At 60.3% G+C, this 21,472-nt stretch overlaps 1 protein-coding gene across 4 annotated transcripts in view; it reads right to left on the bottom strand.

Annotated features, from left to right (window-relative positions):
* Positions 1–15,678, bottom strand: part of SMTN (smoothelin) — a 52,687-nt gene extending 37,009 nt beyond the window's left edge. For all 4 annotated transcript variants that reach the window (XM_075120173.1, XM_075120176.1, XM_075120175.1 and 1 more), the window contains exons 1-2: positions 15,576–15,678; positions 13,662–13,882 (exon numbers count right to left, since the gene is read on the bottom strand). In XM_075120173.1, coding sequence (XP_074976274.1) covers positions 13,662–13,712 — 51 coding nt within the window. In that variant the 5' untranslated portion in view covers positions 13,713–13,882; positions 15,576–15,678. The remainder of the gene's footprint in view (positions 1–13,661; positions 13,883–15,575) is intronic.
* Positions 15,679–21,472: the final 5,794 nt, after the last annotated feature.

The raw sequence follows: 21,472 nt of genomic DNA, 5'->3' as shown, positions 1-21,472 counted from the left end.
GCTCTGATCCCCACATCCCTTCCTTTGGGAGGGCTACGGCTGGGAGCAATATTCAGCTACCGCCTCCCCCCCCCCCCCCCCCCCCCACACACACACACACACAGCCAAGGCGGGAGAGCCACACTGGGCTGCCCAGAGAATGGGGGAGCAGGGGGCACAGTGTAGCGACCAAGCACTGGGCACAGGTTCCTATCAGCGACTAGGCGCCCCAAGGGAGGACCTTGAGGAGAAGCAGCTCCCCCTTGCCTCGGGCAAACAGAGGAGCCTGGTCAGCCACTGTCTGCAGCCACCACACTGACCTGCCACAAGACGAGTTCTGACTCATGCCCAGCAGTGCCAGCCCAGCAGGTAGGGGAGGGGCAGCACCTTGGATATCAGGTGGGACAGGGGACAGGGCAGAGATTTGGGAGTGGTTGGAGCTGGCGGGGGTGACTGTGAAGAACCTGGGCTCTGAGCTTCACAGAGCATTCTGGGGGGCAGCGTGCTCAGCTCAGAGACCTCAGCTCCAGCAACCCTCCAAACGCTGGGCAAAACAGAATATCTCCCTCCCCCCCCCCCAGCATAGCCCCCGCCCTCACATGCCACAGGGCTTCAACTGCAGCAAAGTGGCCTCAGCCACCCCACCCCACAGGACACCCTGAGCAGCCTTCCCCAGAATGGCAGCCGACAGGTCTGCAGAGCACTGCCATGGGCAGCGCCACTCACGCAGGAGGAAGGGCACCGCAGGCTCCCCGCGGGCCCAGTGCCCTGGGCCTGGTTGAGCAGCGGAGGGTGGCTCACTTGCTGTTGCTGAGGCAGCACGCCTGCCTTGCTCTGCACAGGGACTCCTTTCCAGGGATCAGCCTGGGACCCCACGGCTGGGCCAGGTGCGAGGAGCCAGGCCCAGGCCTAGCGGGAGTCCAGCGCTCCAGGGGCAGCCCAAAGACCCCCAGCCCCAAGGGGTGGGGACCCAGGAGACCCCAGGAAGCGAGGGCAGGAGCACAGCCAGCTGGGCCCCAAGCAAGCCAGAGTGCCTCTCCGACTGCAGTGTGTCAGGGCTGAAGGAGCCACTGGCTCCAGCAGCTATTTCTCATGGAGTTTGTTAAAAATAAATTATTTGACCCAAACCAGCTGCTGTTTGAGATGGAGCCTTTGAGGGTTGGGAGCAGTGATGCCAGATCCAGCCTGGGCTCCTGCTTCCACCTCCCCCCCCCCGAGCGCATGGAGCCAGACAAACACTGCAGCTCACTGACCAGGCCCAAGGTGAACCCGCATCCCCCCCAGGGGCAGGCAGCTCCCATCCCGGCAGACCCAGCCTTTGTTTCTTGGGGGACTGGGAGAGGGTGGAATTAACATCTCCAGCCATCTGTAGCCTGGGCCCATTCCCCATCAGCCCCCCAAGCAGCCAGCTAGGGACACCGCTCCATAAACCCTCTAGGGGGACACCCCACTCCAGATTCCTGGCCACACACCACAACCACTCAACAGAGGGTAAGTCCCACAGCTGCTCGCCCAGCAGGCGAGGGCCCCAGGCTCCCCCCAGTCCCCACTTCCCTCCTGGCAGCTCCTGGCCTGTCTCCCACCTCCAGCCTGGACAGAGCAGCACCAGCTTGGGACTGGATTTCAGCACCGAGCTGGATGCAGCCCACATATGATGCAGCACTTGGCTGGGGAGGAGGGACTATGGAGCACGGTGTGGGTCGGGTCAGCCACCAGCTCTCCTGTTTCCGCAGCCGAGAGCTTGCTTTGCAAACATGCAGCATCATTCCGGGAGGTGCCAGGCCAGCTGGACCCCGCCCCCAAGAAGCCAGTGCCCTTTGGTGCCTCTGCCCTGGTGTGGGCTCTGGAAGCCCAGGCACTCACAGTGGGGTAAACATTGCCTGCCCCAGACCCCCTCCCCTCCACTAGGGTGCTCAATGGTGGAGTCCCTAGGGAGCGGCTCTGATGCACCAGGTTGGGGAGCTGGCAGGCACATAGGGAGGGACCAGATAGCAGGGTAGCTCAGAACTGTGCCAGGTTCTGCTTCCTAGATGCTAAAGCATCAGGTGGAGCTGCTATTCCATGCCTGAATCCCAAACCCCTGGCCCGGAACAGCTGCCATGCTGCAGCCCATGGCCATCCAGCTGCCCACAGCTATCCAGAGCCCCCAGCGCCGGGTCGGAGAGCAAGAGAGCCTACAGTGCTGGCGAACGTGGGTCATCAGTGCTCTGCGCCATGCAGCCGGGGGCATCCGCTGGCCTGCCAGACACTTTGCCCCTGATTCCCAGAGAACAGGAGGGATCCCCCTCCCCCGAGCTCATCCCCACAGTCTGTGAGTGGATGGGGTCAGACAGGAGAGCGGGGAAGGAAAAGGCGGGATGGAAGGGATACCGAACAGAGATTAACTGGTGAAGGGGGGAGGGGAGATAGCCAGGCACCAGCCACAGGGCCTCTGGTGGGACCAGGTGGCAGATCCTGGGCATCCCTCTCCCCTTCACTCACAAACTGCCCTGGAGCCCAGGGCACGTACGCCAGTGCAGGAAGTGGCATTTTGCTGGCTAAAAGGCACCTCCTGGGAGAGCATCTGAGCCCTGGGGACTTGCCAGTGGGATCCCACTCTGAGATGAGGCTGCCAGAGACATCAGGGGGCTCACACTGGACAGCCCGATGCGCCGGAAAGCACAAGCGTGGCAGATACCTGCTTCCTTCTGGAGCCACAAGCATGGGCCTGTCTGGCTCCAAGTGTGTACCCCCTCCCTCTCATGCACTGCCCATCAGCACAGTTGCTATCAGCCACACTGTGGCTGGTTATCACATCCTGCAGCAACTGGTGCCCACATCCTGCAGCAACTGGTGCCCGTTCACCACAGCTGGGAATGGCCCCCAGGGCAGGGGGGCTGCCAGCCAGGGTCCAGCTGGCTCTCTTCTACACAGCCCCGGGCAGGGCTCTCCCACAGGGGCTGTAAGCCAGGATCGGGCCCTGCCTCTGGCCCCTGGGGCAGGGAAGCTGCTCCAGAACCCGTGGAAGGAAGGAAAGCGAGGCAGTTCTGGAGAGACGCACAGGGAGAACAGCTAGGAAGAGACAGGGCCTCTCGCTGCTCCCCTCGGATGGGCTGCTAATGAGGAAATTACCCCTTCCATGCCCGGGCCTCCTCCCAGCTCCTCCTCAGCAGCTGCTCCAGCTCTCCAGTAAAGGGGGGCGGAGCACTGACTAGCCAGGGCGGCTGCTGCTGTCCCCACGAAGCAGCACCAGGCACATTCCCCCCCACAGCCCTAGGTCAGTCATCCAGTGCCACGCATCATGCTGGCACACGGAGCAGGAAGGAGACACCACATGGGGCAGGCGGCCCACCCCACCCTTCCACAGACAGGAAACCCTGCCTGGCAGCATTACCCTTTCCATCTGCTGACAGACTGCACAGGGATCAGCCAGGAGGCTGGGAGGCCTCACACCTCCCATGAGCCAGCTCCATTGGGGTCTCTCAGATTCACAGCCTGATGCCCCCAACCCCAACACAGCCCGCCCAGGCTTGTACCCTGCCCCGTTCTCCCCGTGGGCTCTCCCTTCTCCCTGCCATCCTGGTCCTGAAGCCGAGTGCTCATGCCTGCACTCATGTGACGAAGTGGGACTGTTCTTAATGTTTCCTCTGAATAGTGTGGGGGTGCCTCAGTTTCCCCTAGGCGGTTCTTAAGTATCTAGGTGGTGGGGTAAGGGTGTACGATCATTGCAGAGCCCTAGAGGGCAGGTGTGTGCAGGGGTCTGGACACAGAGAATGGCCGACACCCTGTTTCCTGGCAACTGACGGCCTGGGCCCTTCCCCCCTGCAAGGTGAGAGCTAAAGGGTTGGAGAACAAAGGAATCAGGTGCCCTCCCGGCCCGGGAAAGGGGCAAAGTCCAGAGGAGGAGGGGCTGGAGGGAGTTTCAGTTTGGGGCTGTCTGGAGACATGGAGTGAAGTACAGACGTGGTTGACTGGCTCACTGGCCCCAAAATGGACCCAGCTGAGGGGTCCAGTTCTCTGCACCTACAAGCTCTGGTTTAGACCATGTTCCTGTCGTCTAATAAACCTTCTGTTTTACTGGCTGGCTGAGAGTCATGTCTGACTGCGGAGTTGGGGGTAGGACCCTCTGGCTTCCCCAGGAGCCCTGCCTGAGCGGACTTGCTGTGGGAAGCGCACGGAGGGGCAGAGGATGCTGAATGCTCCGAGGTCAGACCCAGGAAGGTGGAAGCTGTGTGAGCTGTGTGTCCTGCAGACAGGCTGCTCCCAGAAAGGAGACTTTCCCAGAGTCCTGACTGGCTTCATGGGGAGCAGTTCCAGAGCAACGCCCAGGGACTCCATGACAACTCAGCAGTCCCACAGAGCTGGGATTCTGCCACCGCCCACGCTCCCCCATGGTGCTGCCAGGCCCTGAGGGATGGAGGAGTCAGGCTTCCAGAGGACAGGAGCTTGTGAGGGGCTCTGGGGAGGAAGCAGAGCTCAGCATGGGGCCCAGGGCCCTTCGCCCTGCCCAGGATGGGGGCACAAGCTCTGCGCTCCTCATGCCCTGCTCAGCCCAGCCCAACCAGGAATTGGTGCTCCTGCCTGTCCCTGCCCATCAGCGCGGAGCTGGACTCTTCACCTTGGGAGAGGCTACGGGGCACTGCAGGGCATTCTGGGCCAGGGGGCTGCCTGCCCTCCTCTTGGTAGACCCAGGCCTCTCCTCCTGCAGAGCCAGGTGTGCCCTGCTCCAGGGTAAACCCCTTGTGGGCACCCAGCAATCGTCAGCAGGCCAAGGCAAAGCTCCCAGTCCCACAGCCAGGGCAGGCCATTCTGTCCCCCAGCAACGCCTCTCCCCGCCTTGGGGCTCCAGCATAGCCAGCCTGGGACAGCATCTCGCTCTGCCCTTCCATGGCCCAGCCCTGCCTAGTGCCGCTGCCTGCTCTGCAGGGTGAACTCACCACGCTGGGCCCCTCAGGCTCTTCTCTGGAGCTTCCCCAGGACAAAGAGATGGTGGGGTGGGAAGCAGGAGCCCTGGCACTGGGCTTCCTCCTGGGCAAGCCTGGGCCACAGCCCCTGGGCCGTTCAGAGTCAGAACAGTGCTGGGCCTAGCAACGGCTGGCTTGGTGACCTGCAAGTAGCAGCTATTCCACCCCAGGGCAGGGCAGGGCCAGGCCGCACAGCACAGAGAGCCGGGCATGTGCTGCCCTTCAGGAACCATCACCCACAGGAGCAGGCTTGGGTGCTTCCCCCTCAGCTGCCAGCCTGCAGGATCAGCTGCCCCAGGCAGCAGGAGCACTCAGCAGACAGACTAACTCCTGGGCGGGTTTCAGTCTGGCAGGGGCAGGGCAGGTGCCTGTGGCCAGAGCCCTGGGGCAGGGGCTTCCCTGTGCAGCATCAGCAAGGACGTTCTGGGGGAGGGGAAGATCAGAGGTGCCATGCAGAGTGAGTGGGGGGCACGCCCCCCAGCAGTTCCTGCCCCTCCCCCTCCCATCCACAAAAGCCGCCTCCACGCGCTGCCTCTGGGCCCCGGTGGCTGAGCCGAACTGGCCCGGCGTCTGCCTGAACAGCCCTCTCCAAATGCTGCCTTGAGGTCACCCCATCAGCACCCAGCCTTGCCAGGCGCCGAGCAGCACTCCAGCCCCACAGCGGGAAGAGGGGGCATGTCCACACCAAGCTCAAGGCTCCTACCCCTGCACAGCTGCTCCAGCCACTGCAGATGGGCCACCAGCCCTGCCACTGTGGTGTGCAGACCTGCTCTGAGGGGGGGGGGGGGGGGGAAGGAAGGGGGAGAGAGCAGCCCAGGGACCCGTCTGCAGTGCCCCTGCTGTGCGGAAAAGCCTGGTGTGGACGCAGCTCGGAGACACCCACCCCGAGGAAGCAAACCCGCCCCCGCAGGCAGAGAGACCAGCTGGAGCCCCAGCCCCCTCCAAGGGCTCAGCTGCAAGACACTGCTTCCCAGGAGAAGGGAAATCTGGGGGTGGGGTGGGGGGAGGTCTGGGGAAAATCAGATGGACTCTCCCCAAGGCAAGGCAGAGGCATTGCCGGCTAGCCACGGGCAACAGGCCCAGCACCCCACTGTGCAGGGGCAGTTGGCTCAGATGAGCCCTCAGCCCTGCAGACCTTCCAGCTGCTCCCATTGAGACCCCCAGGCTGTGACCAGCTGCTGTGCGAGCATCAGCACCCCAACCCCCAACTCCCCATCCCACTGGATGCAGGTACAGCGGGAGGCCTGCCCAGCCCCCAGCATGGCACATCTCCATAGAGGGGACAGACATTGCTGTGGGCATCACTCCTACGAGATGGCAGTGCAGGGATGGGGGCAGAGTAGGGATGGTGGGAGTGGACATGGAGGGGTTTGGAGCCTTTCCCCTCATGGTGCAGACAGGAGGTGCCTCTCCACCATCCCTGTCCCTGCGTTTTGGCACTGCAGTTCTTTATCGGAGCAGGAAGGAGGGAACCCCTCCCCCTGGCCTAGCACCCGCAGCGTGCCTCCCTCCTTCACCCTGCTGACAGCGCTTGGCCCCAGCACCATTTCCTGGACACTGGGTCACGTTTGCCTTCGTTGTCACCTCCGTTTCCTGGCAGCCCCGTGTCCCGCTGCGGCGCGCCTGACCCCCGGGCCATGCAGGAAGGGCAGAGGGCCGGTTGCGCTGGGCTGCTGGGAGCAGGACTGCCTGAATCAACACGGCTGGCGCACACGCTCCCAGAGCGGATGGCCAGGAGCGCCCGTGCCCCTTCCCTGTGGAGACATGGCCTGCAGCCCACCCCACCACCCCACATGGCCTTCCTTGCCCAGAGCGCAGGCCAGGACCCCAGTCAGCCAGGAAGAACGGCACCTATCATGCTCGCCCAGTCCTGGCAGCTCTGCCCCCTCAGCTGGCAGTTCTGCGGTCGCAGCTGCGCCCCTCAGCCCAATGCCTCCTGGGGGAGCAGCCCAGCCAGAGACCAGGCTTCTCTTCCAATATCGGGCCTCTGGAGCCCTCTTGCTCCCAGACAGACAGAGAACGGAGAAAGGGAGAGAAGCCAGCCAGGGTCTCCAGCTCTGCGCTTGGTTCCCTGGAAAGCATTCCCTCCATGGAGGAGAGATTACAACAGAGCAGGCGAAGCATCCACATCTCTGACCCACGTCAGCACCGAGCCCAAGACAGTGAAAACAAACAGCCCTCGATGCTCTGCGGCCAGCTGCGCAGGGGAAACAAATGTGCTGGAAACCACAGCCTGAGCCGATCCGCAGGGAAAGGACTAAATGTCCCACCCTGCTCAGCTGAGCCGGCTGGCTGGGAGCTCCCAGAGGCCCTCATGCACCCCCTCCCCTGCCAGGCAGTAAATTAATGGTTACAAGCTAACGCCTGCCTAGCGAAACATACCATGTGGCCTTGTAAACAGGGCTCCCGCAAGTCACAGGTGGGCGGCTTCCCTGGCAGTGCCAGGCCCCCTGCCATTCACAAGCCTGTCCCCAGCACTGGGATGGGGCAAGTTTTCCATTTATAGGCAGCTGCTGCTAGGAAGCTATAATTACCTCCAAACCCGCATGGCTTTGGGGGCAGGCAAAGGACCCAAGGGAGCCAGCACACAACAGAAAGAGGGGCATCAAGGAGCCAGACACGGGCACATGGATGGACTGACTGAGCAGACAGAACTACGGACAGTAGTCGGGTGCACTTCTCTCATGGCCTGCATCTCTAAAGGCTCTACGGACCACCTGTCTCTTGAAGCCATCCACCCCAGCCCCAGGCAGCCATCTCTGGGGTGGGTCATGGCAGCTGTTTAACAGTGCAGAACTACACTGCACAACAGTTCAAAGGAAGGACTGTAGGCAGGTGGAGGAGGGGGATCAGTGGGAAAGCGAGAGCCAGGGCTGGGAGAGGGATTGAGTGAAGGTAAAGCAAGGATCCAAAGAGGTGGGGGGAGACAACCCTTCCCAAAAGCCAGCATCAGTGAAGAAACAGGTGGACCCTGCACCTGCATCCCTCCAGCCCTGGCCTGCCCTTCGTCTGGCCCCAGCTGGGAGGGGATTTGCATTCTGCCTCTCTAATGAGCCAGACTGGAATGTGGAGAGGCCGGGTCGAGCTTTGGGTCAACCTGGTGCAGAGGGGGCTCAGCATACCCACCTGAAGCTTAACAGGCTGGGCTGGAGTCCACGGATGCATCCGGCTGCGTGTGAGAGGTGGGGGTGTCCAGGCGACAGCATGGGCCCCTGTGACCCAGGCCTGCCCCAGGGGCGAAAGACTCCCCCTCTCTCTGGGAGGATTTTGGTCCATGTTACTCAGAGACATTTACAATCCCCCTGATCGCACCACAGCCCTGCCAGGGGGGTTACCCATTTTCCCACAGCTGGGGCTGCCAGGGCAAGTTCTCGGGGCTGGTGCCACCCCATGCAGGCTGAAGGACCTGGGGGCTCCGTCTCCCCCATGACCAGACTTGGCCACACTTCTCTTATTGCTGCATGGGCTGAGTCAGCCCCAGAACTGCCCGGCTCCCTTTCAGAAGAGAAGGCAACAGTGTGAACATTCAAACCATCCAATCAGCTGCCAGCTGGGCACGGCAGTGGCCCCCTGGCCAGAGCTCAGCGCCAGGGAGCCTGGCACACACCCAGCCCGGGGGCAGGAAGGCTCCGAGCAAGCCAGCCTGGTGAGCACCGAGAGAGGCAGCGCCTGCATACAACGGAGAGATCACTAGTCCCCCCACCCACACGGTGCCCCCTAAGAACAGGCCAGCCCCCCCACCCCATTGCAGACCCCTCAGGAATGCATGGGGTGGAAAGCGGAAAGGCTGGGAGGGGGCAAGAACCCACTGGTTTAAAGGGAGCTAGGGCAGAGGGGAGCAGAGGCAGCTGGGCGTGGAGAGCCAGCGCTGAGGAGAGGGGGAGGAAGTACAGGGAGAGGCAGGCAGTTTTTCCTTATATGGACTAATCCTCTTCCAGCACAACAGAGCCAAAAGCCAGCAGAAAAATCCCTCCTCCCATGCCAGCTAGGAAGGGGCCTCTCCCAGCCTGCCCAAGGCAGAACACACAGCTAGGGGACAGCCCCTGGGAAGGGGGCTCCCCCACAGAGCGCCTAGCCCCCTCCAGCCCCACGCGGGAGACATCGGGGGAGTGACACGCCTCAGAGAAACCTAACCACCACACCCGGGCCCAGCCCCTGCTGCTCGGCCCACGTGCCCTGTCCACCAGGCGCCGCAGCCATTGCCAGGCCAGACGAGAGCACAGGTGACAATCCGCATTGGGAGGGAGCAGCTTGGCCCCGGAGCCCCTGGAGGGGCAGAGAGAAGGAGACAGAGCCATCCCGGGACCCCAGCCATGCTTCTCCCCCTCTGAGTACACCCTCCAGCAGAGGAGCTCACGGTGCTGCTCCATCAGTAGCTGAGTCAAGCCCCTGGTTCCCCAGGGTATGAGGAGAATTAACGGAGAAACTGAGGCACAGATGGGGCGACCCCTATCTACACATGGGTTTCTGGCACAGCTAGGGCACCTGTGGTCTACACCAGGCAACAGAAAGAAAGCCCCTCTCTGCCATGCCCTCGGCAAGGACTCCGCACCTCCAAGCACTCAAACAGGTCGAGCTGGGCACCCCGGCTCTTCTGTTCACCCTCCAAGCACACAGAAGGGCAGGGCCCAAGTAACTGCCCAGCACCAGGCTCTAGCAGGGCAGACGCTCTCCTCACAGGGCCACTCAGGTCACGCAGCCAGACAGCACCAGAGTCCACACGAGAACCTGTGTCTCCGACTCCAGCCCAGGTCCTTGGCCACAAGAACCAGGCGCCAGGACAGATGCACCTGGAAACCCTTCAGCCAGTGACCCAAACAAGAGCTCAAGAAGGGCCATAGGCACTGAGAGGGCAGTCAGGTGCTGGGCAGGGGAGGGTCACAGGACTGTGCTGGAGAGAAGATAAGGCTCCCAAACAGTCATCCAGCACCAGCTGCTGTCGCTGGCAAGTCCCTGCCCCACACTGGGCAAGGGGCTCCCACACAAGCCAGGCATCACATGCGGGCCCCCCTACCTCCCCACACTGCTGCCCTTCCCAGTAACCCTCCAATAGCTGCCACCACCCTGCCCCAACACCATCCCCTGCAGGCCTCAGCAGAGCCCCCCCTCCTCCCACGTCCCCCTGCAGGTCTCGCTCCGGGCATCACCTGGAAAGCGCCCTCCTCCATGGAGCCAGGGACGAGCGTCTGACTGCAATCGCTCCCCTCCTCATCCTCCTGGCATCAGGCAGGCTTGCTGCTCTCCCGACAGCTGTGCGCGGGCCTGGTGCCTTCCCAGCACAGCCTCGCTCCTACCTAGCAAGCCAGGCGCCCTGGCTCGCCCCATGGCTGCTCCCTCCACCACAACTCTGCTTCAGCGATGTGCCCCCCAGCCCCCTTCTCCCTCCAACCCAGGCTGTGCCCCTGATCCCTTCCCACTCTCAGCACAGGCTGTAACACTGGCCTCATCCTGAGCTCACCTTCTGCACCCACACCTCCTATGCCTCAGCCACACTGCTCCGGTACGTCAGAGCACCTGCTCCCCCTCCACCACGGCCCATCTCCTCTGGCCTGGACGACTGAGCCCCGCCAGCTCTCCATACTGTCACAGCTTCTCACCGCCCCGAGAGGATCAGTCACACCCTCCAGCCACACCCCGGGCTCCCCGCTCCCCGCAGGATCTCTCACTCCAGCTGGCTGCTCTATCCGCTGTCCTGTGCCTTCCTCTCTGCTGATCTAGTGCCAGCTTCCTCCATCCCTTCACCCAGCTCCCCGCCGTGGGGGCAACAGTCTTCTTCGCTGCAGCTCTCCGCTCTAACGCTCTTGCTGCCCTCTCCCCCTGCCGAGCCTGGGGGGTGCGGGGAGGTCCCCACATTGCCACCCAGAGCGCACTCCCAAGGGCTGGCTCCCAGACACATGCAGGACGGACAGGCCAAGCACCGGCCCCCCGAGTCCCAGGGGGTGCAAGGTCTCCTGTCCCCCTGCCTGCTGAGACAGGACGTTCCTTCCAGGCTGACTCAGCTTCCTGCCGTTAACCATTTCCCAGGATTCACGAGCAGTTTGGCCTTTGGAGAGCCAGAGCCAAACCCTCCAGCTAGAGGCCAGCAGCCAAGATGAGGGAAGGGGTGGTTAGCAGTCCAGCTGTGCCTGGCCCCACAGCAGAGAGGGCAGCATGGGGCCTTTGACCCCGGAGAACCAGGTTCTCCGGGCCCACGCTGGAGGCCTTTGACCCCGCAACAGCCCCAGTGTGTCACCCCAGGTGATTGGCCATCAACTGGCCGCAGTCCCAATCTCCAGTGCGTCCACTGCCAACTCCCTGCTGAGCTGCTCTGCTGGGGGCAGCTGGCGGGCCAGGACTGCCCACAGGAGGGAGTCTTGGTGGGGAGGGAGGGGGGAAATCTAGCCTCCCTGCTGAGGGCAGCAAAGCTCAGCTACATGGGCTGCAGCCCAGCCTGCCCGACCTCGGCCCCAGCAGTGTGCTCTGGAGCAGACCACTGGCTGGCACCCACTCAGGAGTCCCCCCCACTTCCTCACCCTGGTGTTGGGAGCTCTCTGACCACTCCAGCAGGCAGGATACACTGAGCAGGGAGGGGGGCTCTGCCCAGAGAGGAAACCAGCTAGCCTGGGGGGGAGGGGGGGAGTATTACTGCGGGGGCACTGCAGACGCCTTGCCCTGGGACCCAGTGTGTGTGTAGCAGGCCGGGTGAGAAACTGGGCAGGAGGAGGATGGGAGGTTTCTGCCCTAGCTCGTGGCGTCCCTTCCGCAGGCACACTAGGCAACACGACGCGTACATTAGGGAGGGAGCTGGAGCAGATGGGGAGCGCTGGCTGCTCCAGGACAGGTGCCCGCAATGCAGGGGCCCTGCAGAGAGCGGGCAGAGTGCTTCCTGCTGTGACTGGATTCTAGCCACAGAAAGCAGGTCCCAGGTGCAGGGCAAGGCCACCTGGGCGGGCAGAAGACAGAGACCAGAGCCAGACAAGCACAAGGCAGGTGACAAGCAACAGCATGAACATCTGGCCCTGGCAGCAGGAGCCCAGAGCACAGGCTGGGAGCGTGTGGCGGCTCAGCACCATAGCTGAGCTGGGCAAGGCAACGGAGCAAGTGGCAGATTGGGTCTGGGGCAGGGGAAGCCCGCAGAAGGGACTGATCCCAAGGCCAGGGATATGGTCAGCAGCAACAGGACAGCGAGCTTGCCAGAGCTACAGTGGAGCCCCCCCATGCCAGGCACAGAGCTGGGGAGTGGCAGCCCTCTCCCCTCCCAGTGACAGAACGAGGGGGTCGGGCCCCCACGCGGCCAACATTTAGGCAGGGAGTGGCAGAGCTCTGCTTCCTCAGAGAGCAAGCATTAACCCTGCTGCTCACTGGGCACCCGCCGCTCTCTCTGCCTATGGATGTGCCCCATCATCAGGCCCTGGTGGTGGGGGCTCGGCATGGGCAGGAGCTGATCCCCCAGGGTCCCTGTGCCCCCCATGGGAGCAAGCAGCAGCAGCCGCCTGAGGAGATTTGGGTCAACATGCTTTGGCGCTCCCCACCTCACTCAGCCCTACGGGGGAAGAAAGGCCGCAAAGAGCCCTCATGGGAGCTGTGGCTGGAGCCCAATGCGTCTGGCTCAGTGGGGAGAGCTCGCAGTCCCACAGACCAGGAAGTGACCCCAGAGCCCCCATTAGCCAAGAGCTCAGCATGCAGCCAGGGATGCAAAGCGGGCACTCACACAGGGCGCTCCCAGGGGTCAGTCACTGTTATCTCCAGTCACTCGTGCGATGGGCAACCGGCCCTGCAGCCAGCGACCGTTTCCAAACACAGGGACCGCAGACGCAGCTCGCTCAGGCCCCACAGTATGGAGCATCCCCACGTAGGCCCAGGCTCAGGGAGCCGGCCAGGCCAGGCTATTCCACTAGACTTGCCCCATCTCATCGCCCCCACCCCACACAGCAGGGGGCTAGGACCGCTCACCCTTCTGTTACGCCCAGGCCTGAGTACAAACTAGCACTGCTTAGCTTCAGCCACGTTCACGCCATTCCCAGGCCCAGGGGGGTCTCTGGAGAGCAGGCAGAGATGTTTTACCTACTGAGTTACAAACAAGCAGCCTCCCAACCCCTCTAGCTGTGCCAGCCAACCTCACCTGATCGGCCTGCCCATAGCGCACAGCACCACCACCAGGCACCAAGCAAGCCAGCAGCTAGGAAACCAGTTTCAAAGAAAGGCCGTCTACACTAACAGCCACTGCATTGATCTGCTTCCGCCATGGGGAGAGAACTGGTCTCAGCCAGATCCCAAACTGTGCCAAAGCCTAGGTGCACAAAGGTCCCATTTACACTGCAAGACCGAAGCATGGCAGGGCTGTACCTGAGTTCTTCCAGCCCAGCAACAGTTACAGTGCAAACAGAAACAGAGCCACAACCCCAGTGGCCAGGGCCTTACCCTGGCAGCAGCAGGGTGTGCATACGTCCTGTCCAGGTTGTGCTTTGGAAATTACAGGAATGGTTTCCATTTCTTCGCCCCATCCTGATTACAGCTGAACACCTGACACATACTCCCAGGCACCCAGAGAGCCCCAGTGCTCAGCCAGCCACCCTGGGCTACAGCTGCCATGCTGTCAGGGGAAAGGCTCAAGCAGAAAGGTGAATTTAACAGTGGTTTCTCTTTTCTTTCAGCAGGGAAGGTTTGAGCGCTTTGCAGAGAGGACACCACCAAGGTCAGGAGCTACCGACGAGGTACACACACACATTCCCATGGGGCTGCACCTCAGGAGGGACTCACCAGTTTCCGGAGGGCTCCCTCATCCATGCTCAGGAGGTTCTCTTCAGACATGCTTGCCTCCCTTCACTCCAAACGCAGGCAGGCAGGCCTGGTCTCAGTCACTGCACTGTTCTGGGCAGCTCTCAGGGCTGGATGCTGCGTGGAAGTGAGCAGATGGGAGCGGGTCGTAGGGCTGGGTCAGGCCCCGTTCTGTACTGGTCTGCCAGCTCACAGAAGGAATTCTGCAAAGGAACAGATTGCAGGCGTGTCAGCGAAGCTGCAAAGGGGTTCCTGGATTTATTAAACCTCTGCTGAAAGGCAAATGGGATCAACCTACAGCTGTTTCACTGGCTGTTAATCCCAGTGCTGGAAAAAGAGTCACTCTGAAAGCGAACCACAGCCTACTCCAAGTTCATCACCAACACGCTGTGCTCTGCCAGAGGCAGAGCCTGAGCTAAATGCATCCGTTCCACTCACACAAAGCTTCCTACTATGTCTCCAGCTCTGCACCCCACATTCATGCATCCAGATCTGCCAGCACCCCTTAACCTCACTTCCTCCCCAGTTTATTTATCCAGAGACACCATCCGCCTGCATCTCCCCACCCATACACACACCACCTACATTCTGATCAAGAGGAGAGAGATTCCCCAAATACAGTTTGATCTTATTAAAACCAAAATAAGAGACATTCCACCTCAGAGAGGTACAATATTTGGGCATCAAAAACTACAACCAGAAAGAGAAGTGGCCATTCACATCAGTTACTCCCAGTTTATTATTGTGGGTTGGCTGGTCCGAGTATACCCACCTTTTTAGTGCTGGCCAACTTCCCCAGCCCTGCCCAGGTGTCTTAATTTACATTAAGAAAAGGAGTACTTGTGGCACCTTAGAAACTAACCAATTTATTTGAGCATAAGCTCAAATGCATCCGATGAAGTGAGCTGTAGCTCACGAAAGCTTATGCTCAAATAAATTGGTTAGTCTCTAAGGTGCCACAAGTACTCCTTTTCTTTTTGCGAATACAGACTAACACGGCTGTTACTCTGAAACCTGTTAATTTACATTGTATTTGTTGCCCTCAGAGTTTAGTGCTGGTGAAAGTCATCAGGCTACTAAACAAAGTGGAGGACTCTGCTCAGGGGCAACAGAGAGCTCAGATACCATCCATGGTCTCTCTGCGGATACAGCCAACTCAGGTCACCAGCTAGCCCCAGCTGTGAGGCGACTATTTGTCCACAGGGGACTGGACAAACGCATTTCACATAAACTACCAAATAGCCATTAGCCGTTTTCAGGCATGCCTTGTCTCAGATCCAAATAAACTAGTCCTGTGGTGAAAGGTTCCATTGCCTATACACCCACTCCTACCAGGTCCTACACTGGGACTGGCCGGGCTCCCAGATTTCCTTAATGCAGATTGGTTCTATGTCCCCACCCATCCAGAAAGGGCTAAAGGAAGTAGGAACTGCCAAACCAGATCAGACAAGTAGCTCATCCCTGGCAGTAGCACTACCGGATGCTTTAAGGAAGGGAAGGAAAAACCCAGAGGGCACAGCTCTGGAATAGTTTGCCCCCAGCGAGCCAGGGATAGGTTTAAATGAGAGACTTTCCCAACTTCTGGGTTTGTTTGGGTTGGGGGGGGAGGGGTTGGTCAGAGTCTTTCCCCTCCCTCTTTAATCTGGATTAGCAAACAGCACCCAATCCAGATTTGGCAGTCTCCCCAACTGTACAATCCAGATTAGAGATCACCCGACCTCCCCCAATTAGCCAGATCCACTAATTCCTTAATCCGGATCAGAGAGCACCACCCCCATGCTCAACTAGGAACGGCCAGTCCTTTAACCCACACCGGCCGCTGCCTCTCCAAACCCTCAATCCGGATTAGTCGGTGCCTGCCTGCCTCCCTCTAATCCGGAGCGCTGCCCTGCGCACCTCACGTAACGTCGCTTCGGCCAGGCCATGAGCTCCGGCCACGTCCCGGCTCCGCTCCGCTCCTGCCGCAGCTGGGACTGAGCCGCAGCCGCCGCACCAGCCCCAACCCCCACCCGGCAGCCCCGCCCACACACCCACTCCCACCAGTCACCGGGCGCGGACCGCCCAATCCGGCTCACTCTCCTTCTCCATTGGCTCATTTCAATTCCTTGACCTCCCCGCCCCGAGCCAGAGCCCCGCCCCACCCGCGGCATTCTGGGGCGCGTAGTTCTGAGAGGCGCGGGGCTGAGCTAGGGAGATGCCGGTGCCCGGGGGTTGCGGGGCGGGGCACGCTGTACTGTGCAGGGAATGGATGTTGGGGGGCGGCCTATTGTGGGGGCTGAGCCCGCACTGGCGGGAGGGCATGGGGGGCTGTCTGTTCTGGAGGCTGAGCCCGCGCTGGGGGAGACGGGCAGGGGCTGGGGGGAGGGAGTCCGCGCCGGGGAGAAGGGGTTGGGGGGCTGCCTGTTCTGGGGGCTGAGCCTGCGCTGCTGGGGGGGACCTGGGGGGCTGCCTGTTCTGGGGGCTGAGCCTGCGCTGCTGGGGGGGACCTGGGGGGCTGCCTGTTCGGGAGGCTGAGCCTGTGCCTGCGGGGACCTGGGGGGCTGCCTGTTCGGGGGGCTGAGCCTGTGCCGGGGGGGACCTCGGGGGCTGAGCCTGTGCCGGAGGGGACCTGGGGGGCTGCCTGTTCGGGGGGCTGAGCCTGTGCCGGGGGGGACCTCGGGGGCTGAGCCTGTGCCGGAGGGGACCTGGGGGGCTGCCTGTTGGGGAGGTTGAGCCTGTGCCGGGGGGGACCTGGGGGGCTGAGCCTGTGCTGGGGGGGACCTGGGGGGCTGCCTGTTCGGGGGACTGAGCCTGTGCTGGCTGCTGCTGGCACCCACTGCCCCACTACTATCTCCTGGACTTGTTGTCCCTCCTCTCTGTGTCGCTGCCCCCTGCTCCACTCCCCAGATGCCTTGTCTTTGTCCTCCGTCCCCTCCTAGCCTATCCCTGCCCTCCGTATTGTCCCTTACCCGGCCCCATGCCACCCTCCAGTGCCCATTGGCATGTTCCCCGCCAACGCCATCGTGCTCTCTCCCATGCTGCCCATGTGTGGAAGGAGCGCCCTGAAAACACCCGCAAGGCTACTCCTTGAAATCACTCTTTAACACCCCCACGCCTACAAACCCCATGCTGATGGCTAGACAGCTGGGGGGCTGCGCTCTGCAGTGGGGAGCACTGGGGAGTGGCTGCCCATAGGCTCTGGTTTGACGGTCTCTGTGTGCATGGCCAGGGGTTGATGGTCTCCCAGGAGATGCCTGATGATTTTTGTACTGGGCTGCCACACCACATCACAGTGCACTAATGGGGAGAAGAGCCTGCCCGTCTGTCTGTCTGGCGATGACGGCATGGTATTGGTACCCGGATACCACAGTGTGGTGAGCAGTACAAATTGCAAGAATCCAAACAGCCGGCCAAGGACAAAACCAAAGAGGAGCAGGTCCAAAGGCAGCAGGGGAAGAAGGGGGGTTATTAGTGGCACGGCATGGGTGGATGCTGTAGAAGATACCAAAAGACAATTTGAAATGTTGAAACAAACCTGTGGCCCCTGAAGACTTTATTGTGCTGCACTGGCCATTTGAAATCACAGGGCTACAACCAGGTATAGAACTCTGCTCCTTCTACCCCTCTGTGTGAGCTAAAGGAGAATCGCCAGCAGCTGTGAGTAAAACAGGGATCATGACACACAGCTGTGGTGCTCTGATTCTACCAATAGAAGGCGATGGGATGGGAGGGGGCAGGGGCACACCTTTGTTAACTGGGTAATTATAGCGCTTTAGTGGCTTGTCAGGTGTTCAGTGTGTTTTAAAACACTAATTAATGCAGTGAGGTCACAGTGTTGGAAGAGGAAGCTGAGATCTGGGGATATCAGTGATTCACTGAAAGTCACGTGCTGAGCTGGGGGCATGAGGCAAGAACAGCTTATGCTTGGACCACCCCATCCTGCTGCCTTTCCCATAGCAGCCCTGCTCTGAGGGCATTCCCAGATCTCAGTGGCCGGGGGGAACGGCTAGCAGTGACAGCCAGCTGGTCTTTACATTCCCTCCTGTACCCCTCCATACTTTGCTGTTGTGAGAGGGTGAGCAAGCCCCAGCAGCCTCTTCAGTGCTAGGCCATGGGGAGGTGCCCTGCTAGGGAGTGGGGTGGAAACTGTCCCTGCGAGAGTCAGGCTGAACAAGGGGCCCTCTTCCAAGTTCTTGTTCTGGCCCAGAACAAGATCGTGGGGGGGGGGGGGGGGGCCGGAAGCAGATTGGCAGCAGAGTGGGGGAGCGCCCATGGCTGGGCAGGCATCTGGGCAGACTGGGCTGGGCCAGCTGCATATCTGGGGGCTGGGGGGCTGTGAGAGGATGGGGGTATGGCTGTGAGGCTAGGGAGGGTTAGTGAGACAGACTGAGATAACCCACTGGGGCTGGGGTTAGGGGTGGGGAGCTAGATCCAGGGCTGCTTCTGTCCTCGTCTCTGTATCGGGGTCAGGCTGTGCAGAGAGGGCGGCTCCCTCAGTGCCGTGGGAAGGGAATGTGCTCTGATCTGCAGGTGTCGCTGTCCCCATGGCAACCTGCCAGCTGCTCACATGGCCTGGGAGGATGCTGCCCCCTCCTAGCAGCACTTGCCCTCTCTCCTCCCCCTGCTCGTGGGCAGGGCAGGACCTGGGGGCTCTGGGTCAGCAGAAGCTACCCAAGGGCCATGGCTGGGATGAGGAGGGTCCCTGTGAGTGCCTGCGGAAAGCCTGGGACTGGTGGGTGCTGTGGTGACACAAGGGCTGGGCGGGGTCTCTTGGCTCAGTCTTGCCTCCCATGTGGGCATCTGGGCTGGGTCTGCACTGGGAGGCTCCAGCCTGGCAGCTCCCTGCTCCCAGCCTGGCCTGTGTTTATTTGGACTAAATATGGAAAGTCAGCCCTTTATTTTGAGCACCAGACACGCCCCAGATTCCAGACTTTGTTTTGAACTCCATTGCCATGATTTTCACCCCTTCACTGCCCTCTCCCTCATCTGCACCTAGAGATCCCAGGCCTGTCAGTATGCTGGCGGGGGGATGTACGGCCAAGACCACATCCCGTGAGCTGCCTGCGTGGAGAGCACAGCGCTCTTGGCTTCATTTCATGCCTTCTTCTGTAGTGCGTGGCCTGGTGACTCAGCTCGAGGTCTGGGGGAGAGGGAGCAGACAGAGGGTCTTGCTCTGTGCTCCTTTCTATGGCAAGGGGTGAAACCCATGTGAGGGAGGAGCCAGAAGCCAGTGCTGGCAGAACCCCTTTGGATGGCTGCAGAGGCGTTGCCTGGGGAGTCATGTCCCAGGTGTCTTGTATCTGCCTGGGGCTGTGTGACTGCTTCTCCATCAGCTTTTCACCTTCATGCCCCAGATCGAAGAAGTCTCTCTCCCGGTGGGCAGCATGGACCCTTGGCAATAAGAGGCTCCCCACAAGTAGGGCCTGATTTCCCAAAGGGGCGCTGGGGGGAGACACAACAGGTGGGCCGCTGCAGGCAGAGCCGTGGAAGTTCATTCCCCTGATGAATGCAGCGACTCATGACCTGAGGGCCTAGAGACCAGGTTTGGGGTCCACATGCCGATTCATGCAGCTATAGAGCATCAGCCAGCAGCATCTTGCACGTTCCCTGCCCCCTGGGTGGGGTGTGGCTCTGCAGCCCCGTCCAGGGATGCTGCCAGGTTAAAAGCCAGGCCCAGATTCTCCACTGCATGACAGTCACAGCATCGATCCACAGAGACGGGACTCGTCGGTCAGTCCAGGACTGCCACCCTGGCTCCTATGCACCACTGCCCCCCGTGGAGGGGGCATGCCCTCCGCATATAACCACTGAGCACCTTTGGCAGCTGGCATAGAGTAGAGCCCCACAGAGGCTGTCAGCCCCAGGACAGGGGCATCCACTGGGGTAGCTGAAATCCCCCTCCCCCTCCCCCTCTGCCCCCACACCAGAGCTGCACTTTGTATGCAGCCCTGGATCTGGCCCTCTTGCCTTAATACTCCCAGAGATGATTAAACCTGGCTGTTTGCCATCGAAAAAACTCCTCCTGGTTCATAAGGTTCTGCTACTTTGTGCCTCTCCCCCGGCCCGGCTGCACAAACACGCTTGTCATTGTCACTGCACTCTTCAGCATATTTCCCTTCCTGGCTCGTCATGCGCTGGCTCAGCCAATGCCACGGGGGACGACTGGTTTGTTTAAAAAGAAACTCTTTCCATTGGAATGAGAAACAAACACTGAACACATCATGGAAATATCGCTGTCCCCTCTGTGTTTGTGACAGCTTTTTACTAAATCCCACATCTGGGTGTAAATTGGACCTGCAAGTGTCCCTTTAAGTGCTGTTATTGGTAACCATTACCCTGCTGCTCCCCAGCAGGGGCAGTTTGCTTAATGCACCCTCTTGCATGGCCTCAGGCTGTCTACACTAGAATTGCTGCGGCTGTAGTGTAATGTTACAGTGGCTGAAGGGGTTCTCCCCTCGCTGTAGTAAACCCTCCTCTCTGAGAGGCAGTCGTTGCATTTAATGGTGTCTACAGTGGGGCTGAGGTCATCTTAACTATTGCCCAGGGCATGATGTTTTTCACAGCCCTGAGCAACATAGTTAAGCTGACCTAACTGGTCTATGGACCGGCCCACAGAGATGTTTAGAGACGGGAAAGATCCATGAAAACCCAAGTCCCTCTCCCTGCAAATACAACAGCATTCCTCATCTGTTCTCTAGTCACTTGTGCTAGGTAGTTTAATGTCCCAAGTAATGAGGATGCACCCCTCTGGATCAGTGCCCAAACTCACCCTTCTTCCTGGCTTTATCAAGAAACTGAAGCCCAAGTCATCTGCCCAGGCATGGCTGTTTCCTAGAGCTTCAGATCCAAGACAGACCCTTCTGGGGCCTGAACCCACTCCCTTTGCTTAGCTAACAACTGCCACCTATGCCCAGGAACCAATTAGCAGCCCCTGCAGGGTTCCAACACCTGGTCACAGGATGGGCCAACTGCAGTATCCTTACATGCTACAGGTGCCCAATGAGGGTTACTGCATTACCTTAACCAGGACCGGGTCCCAAGGGGCTTCTCACTCCGAGGAAATGTTTACTCCCTCCCATGTATCAGCTGAATCTCCTTTTAGCATTCCCCAACTAGGGTTCTAACCTTGCTAGGTTTCTTAGGATCATTTGTCCATCCTCCTGGGTATTCCCATCTCCTCCTCGCAAGTTAAGTCCTGGGTGAAGTTTGCCAAGCTGCTAACTCCCTCCTCCCAAGCACTGGTGAAGATAACCTAATAGGCTGCTGTGTGGGGACTCAGAGGAGACCTGAGTTCCAGACCTGGTACTGCCACGGGCCAGTTGGGTGACTGTAAGCAAGTTGCTTTCCCTCCCCTTGGCCTGTCCTGTCCAATAAATCCTGGATATATTTTGCTTTAGGACATTGAATGCACCATGCTAAAGTGAAGCATGTGCACAAGTGTTAGCAGCATCAGGACCCAAAATGATAAGTTATTTGGGCAGAGCTGTCTCTTGCTATGCACCCGTGCAGCCCCCTGCACAGGGTCCCCTGGCAACACTACAATCTTAATGCCCCTTCAGGCCGGGCGGTTCACGCATATTCAGGGCCTTGCAGGGTTGTTTCTGTTAGGTGAGGAATAAATGATACCAGTCAGCTCTAGTCTTTGTGCAAACCTGTTTATTGACACAGAACGTCCACAAAGTCCTGTTTGATCACAGAAGAAACAAGCAACAGGCAGTGTCCTTGCTGAGAAATCCCCAAGCCTGCCTCTCCAGCAAGCTGTGTGCCCAAGGAGCCCACTGCCTCTGCTTCAATGTAGAGTCACACTTCCGCTG

The sequence above is a fragment of the Caretta caretta genome, chromosome 15 (genome assembly GCF_965140235.1).
Source record: "Caretta caretta isolate rCarCar2 chromosome 15, rCarCar1.hap1, whole genome shotgun sequence".
Taxonomy (NCBI): Eukaryota; Metazoa; Chordata; order Testudines; family Cheloniidae; genus Caretta; species Caretta caretta.
Note: the sequence above shows the minus strand (reverse complement) of the source record. Positions and strands in the feature narration are given on the sequence as shown.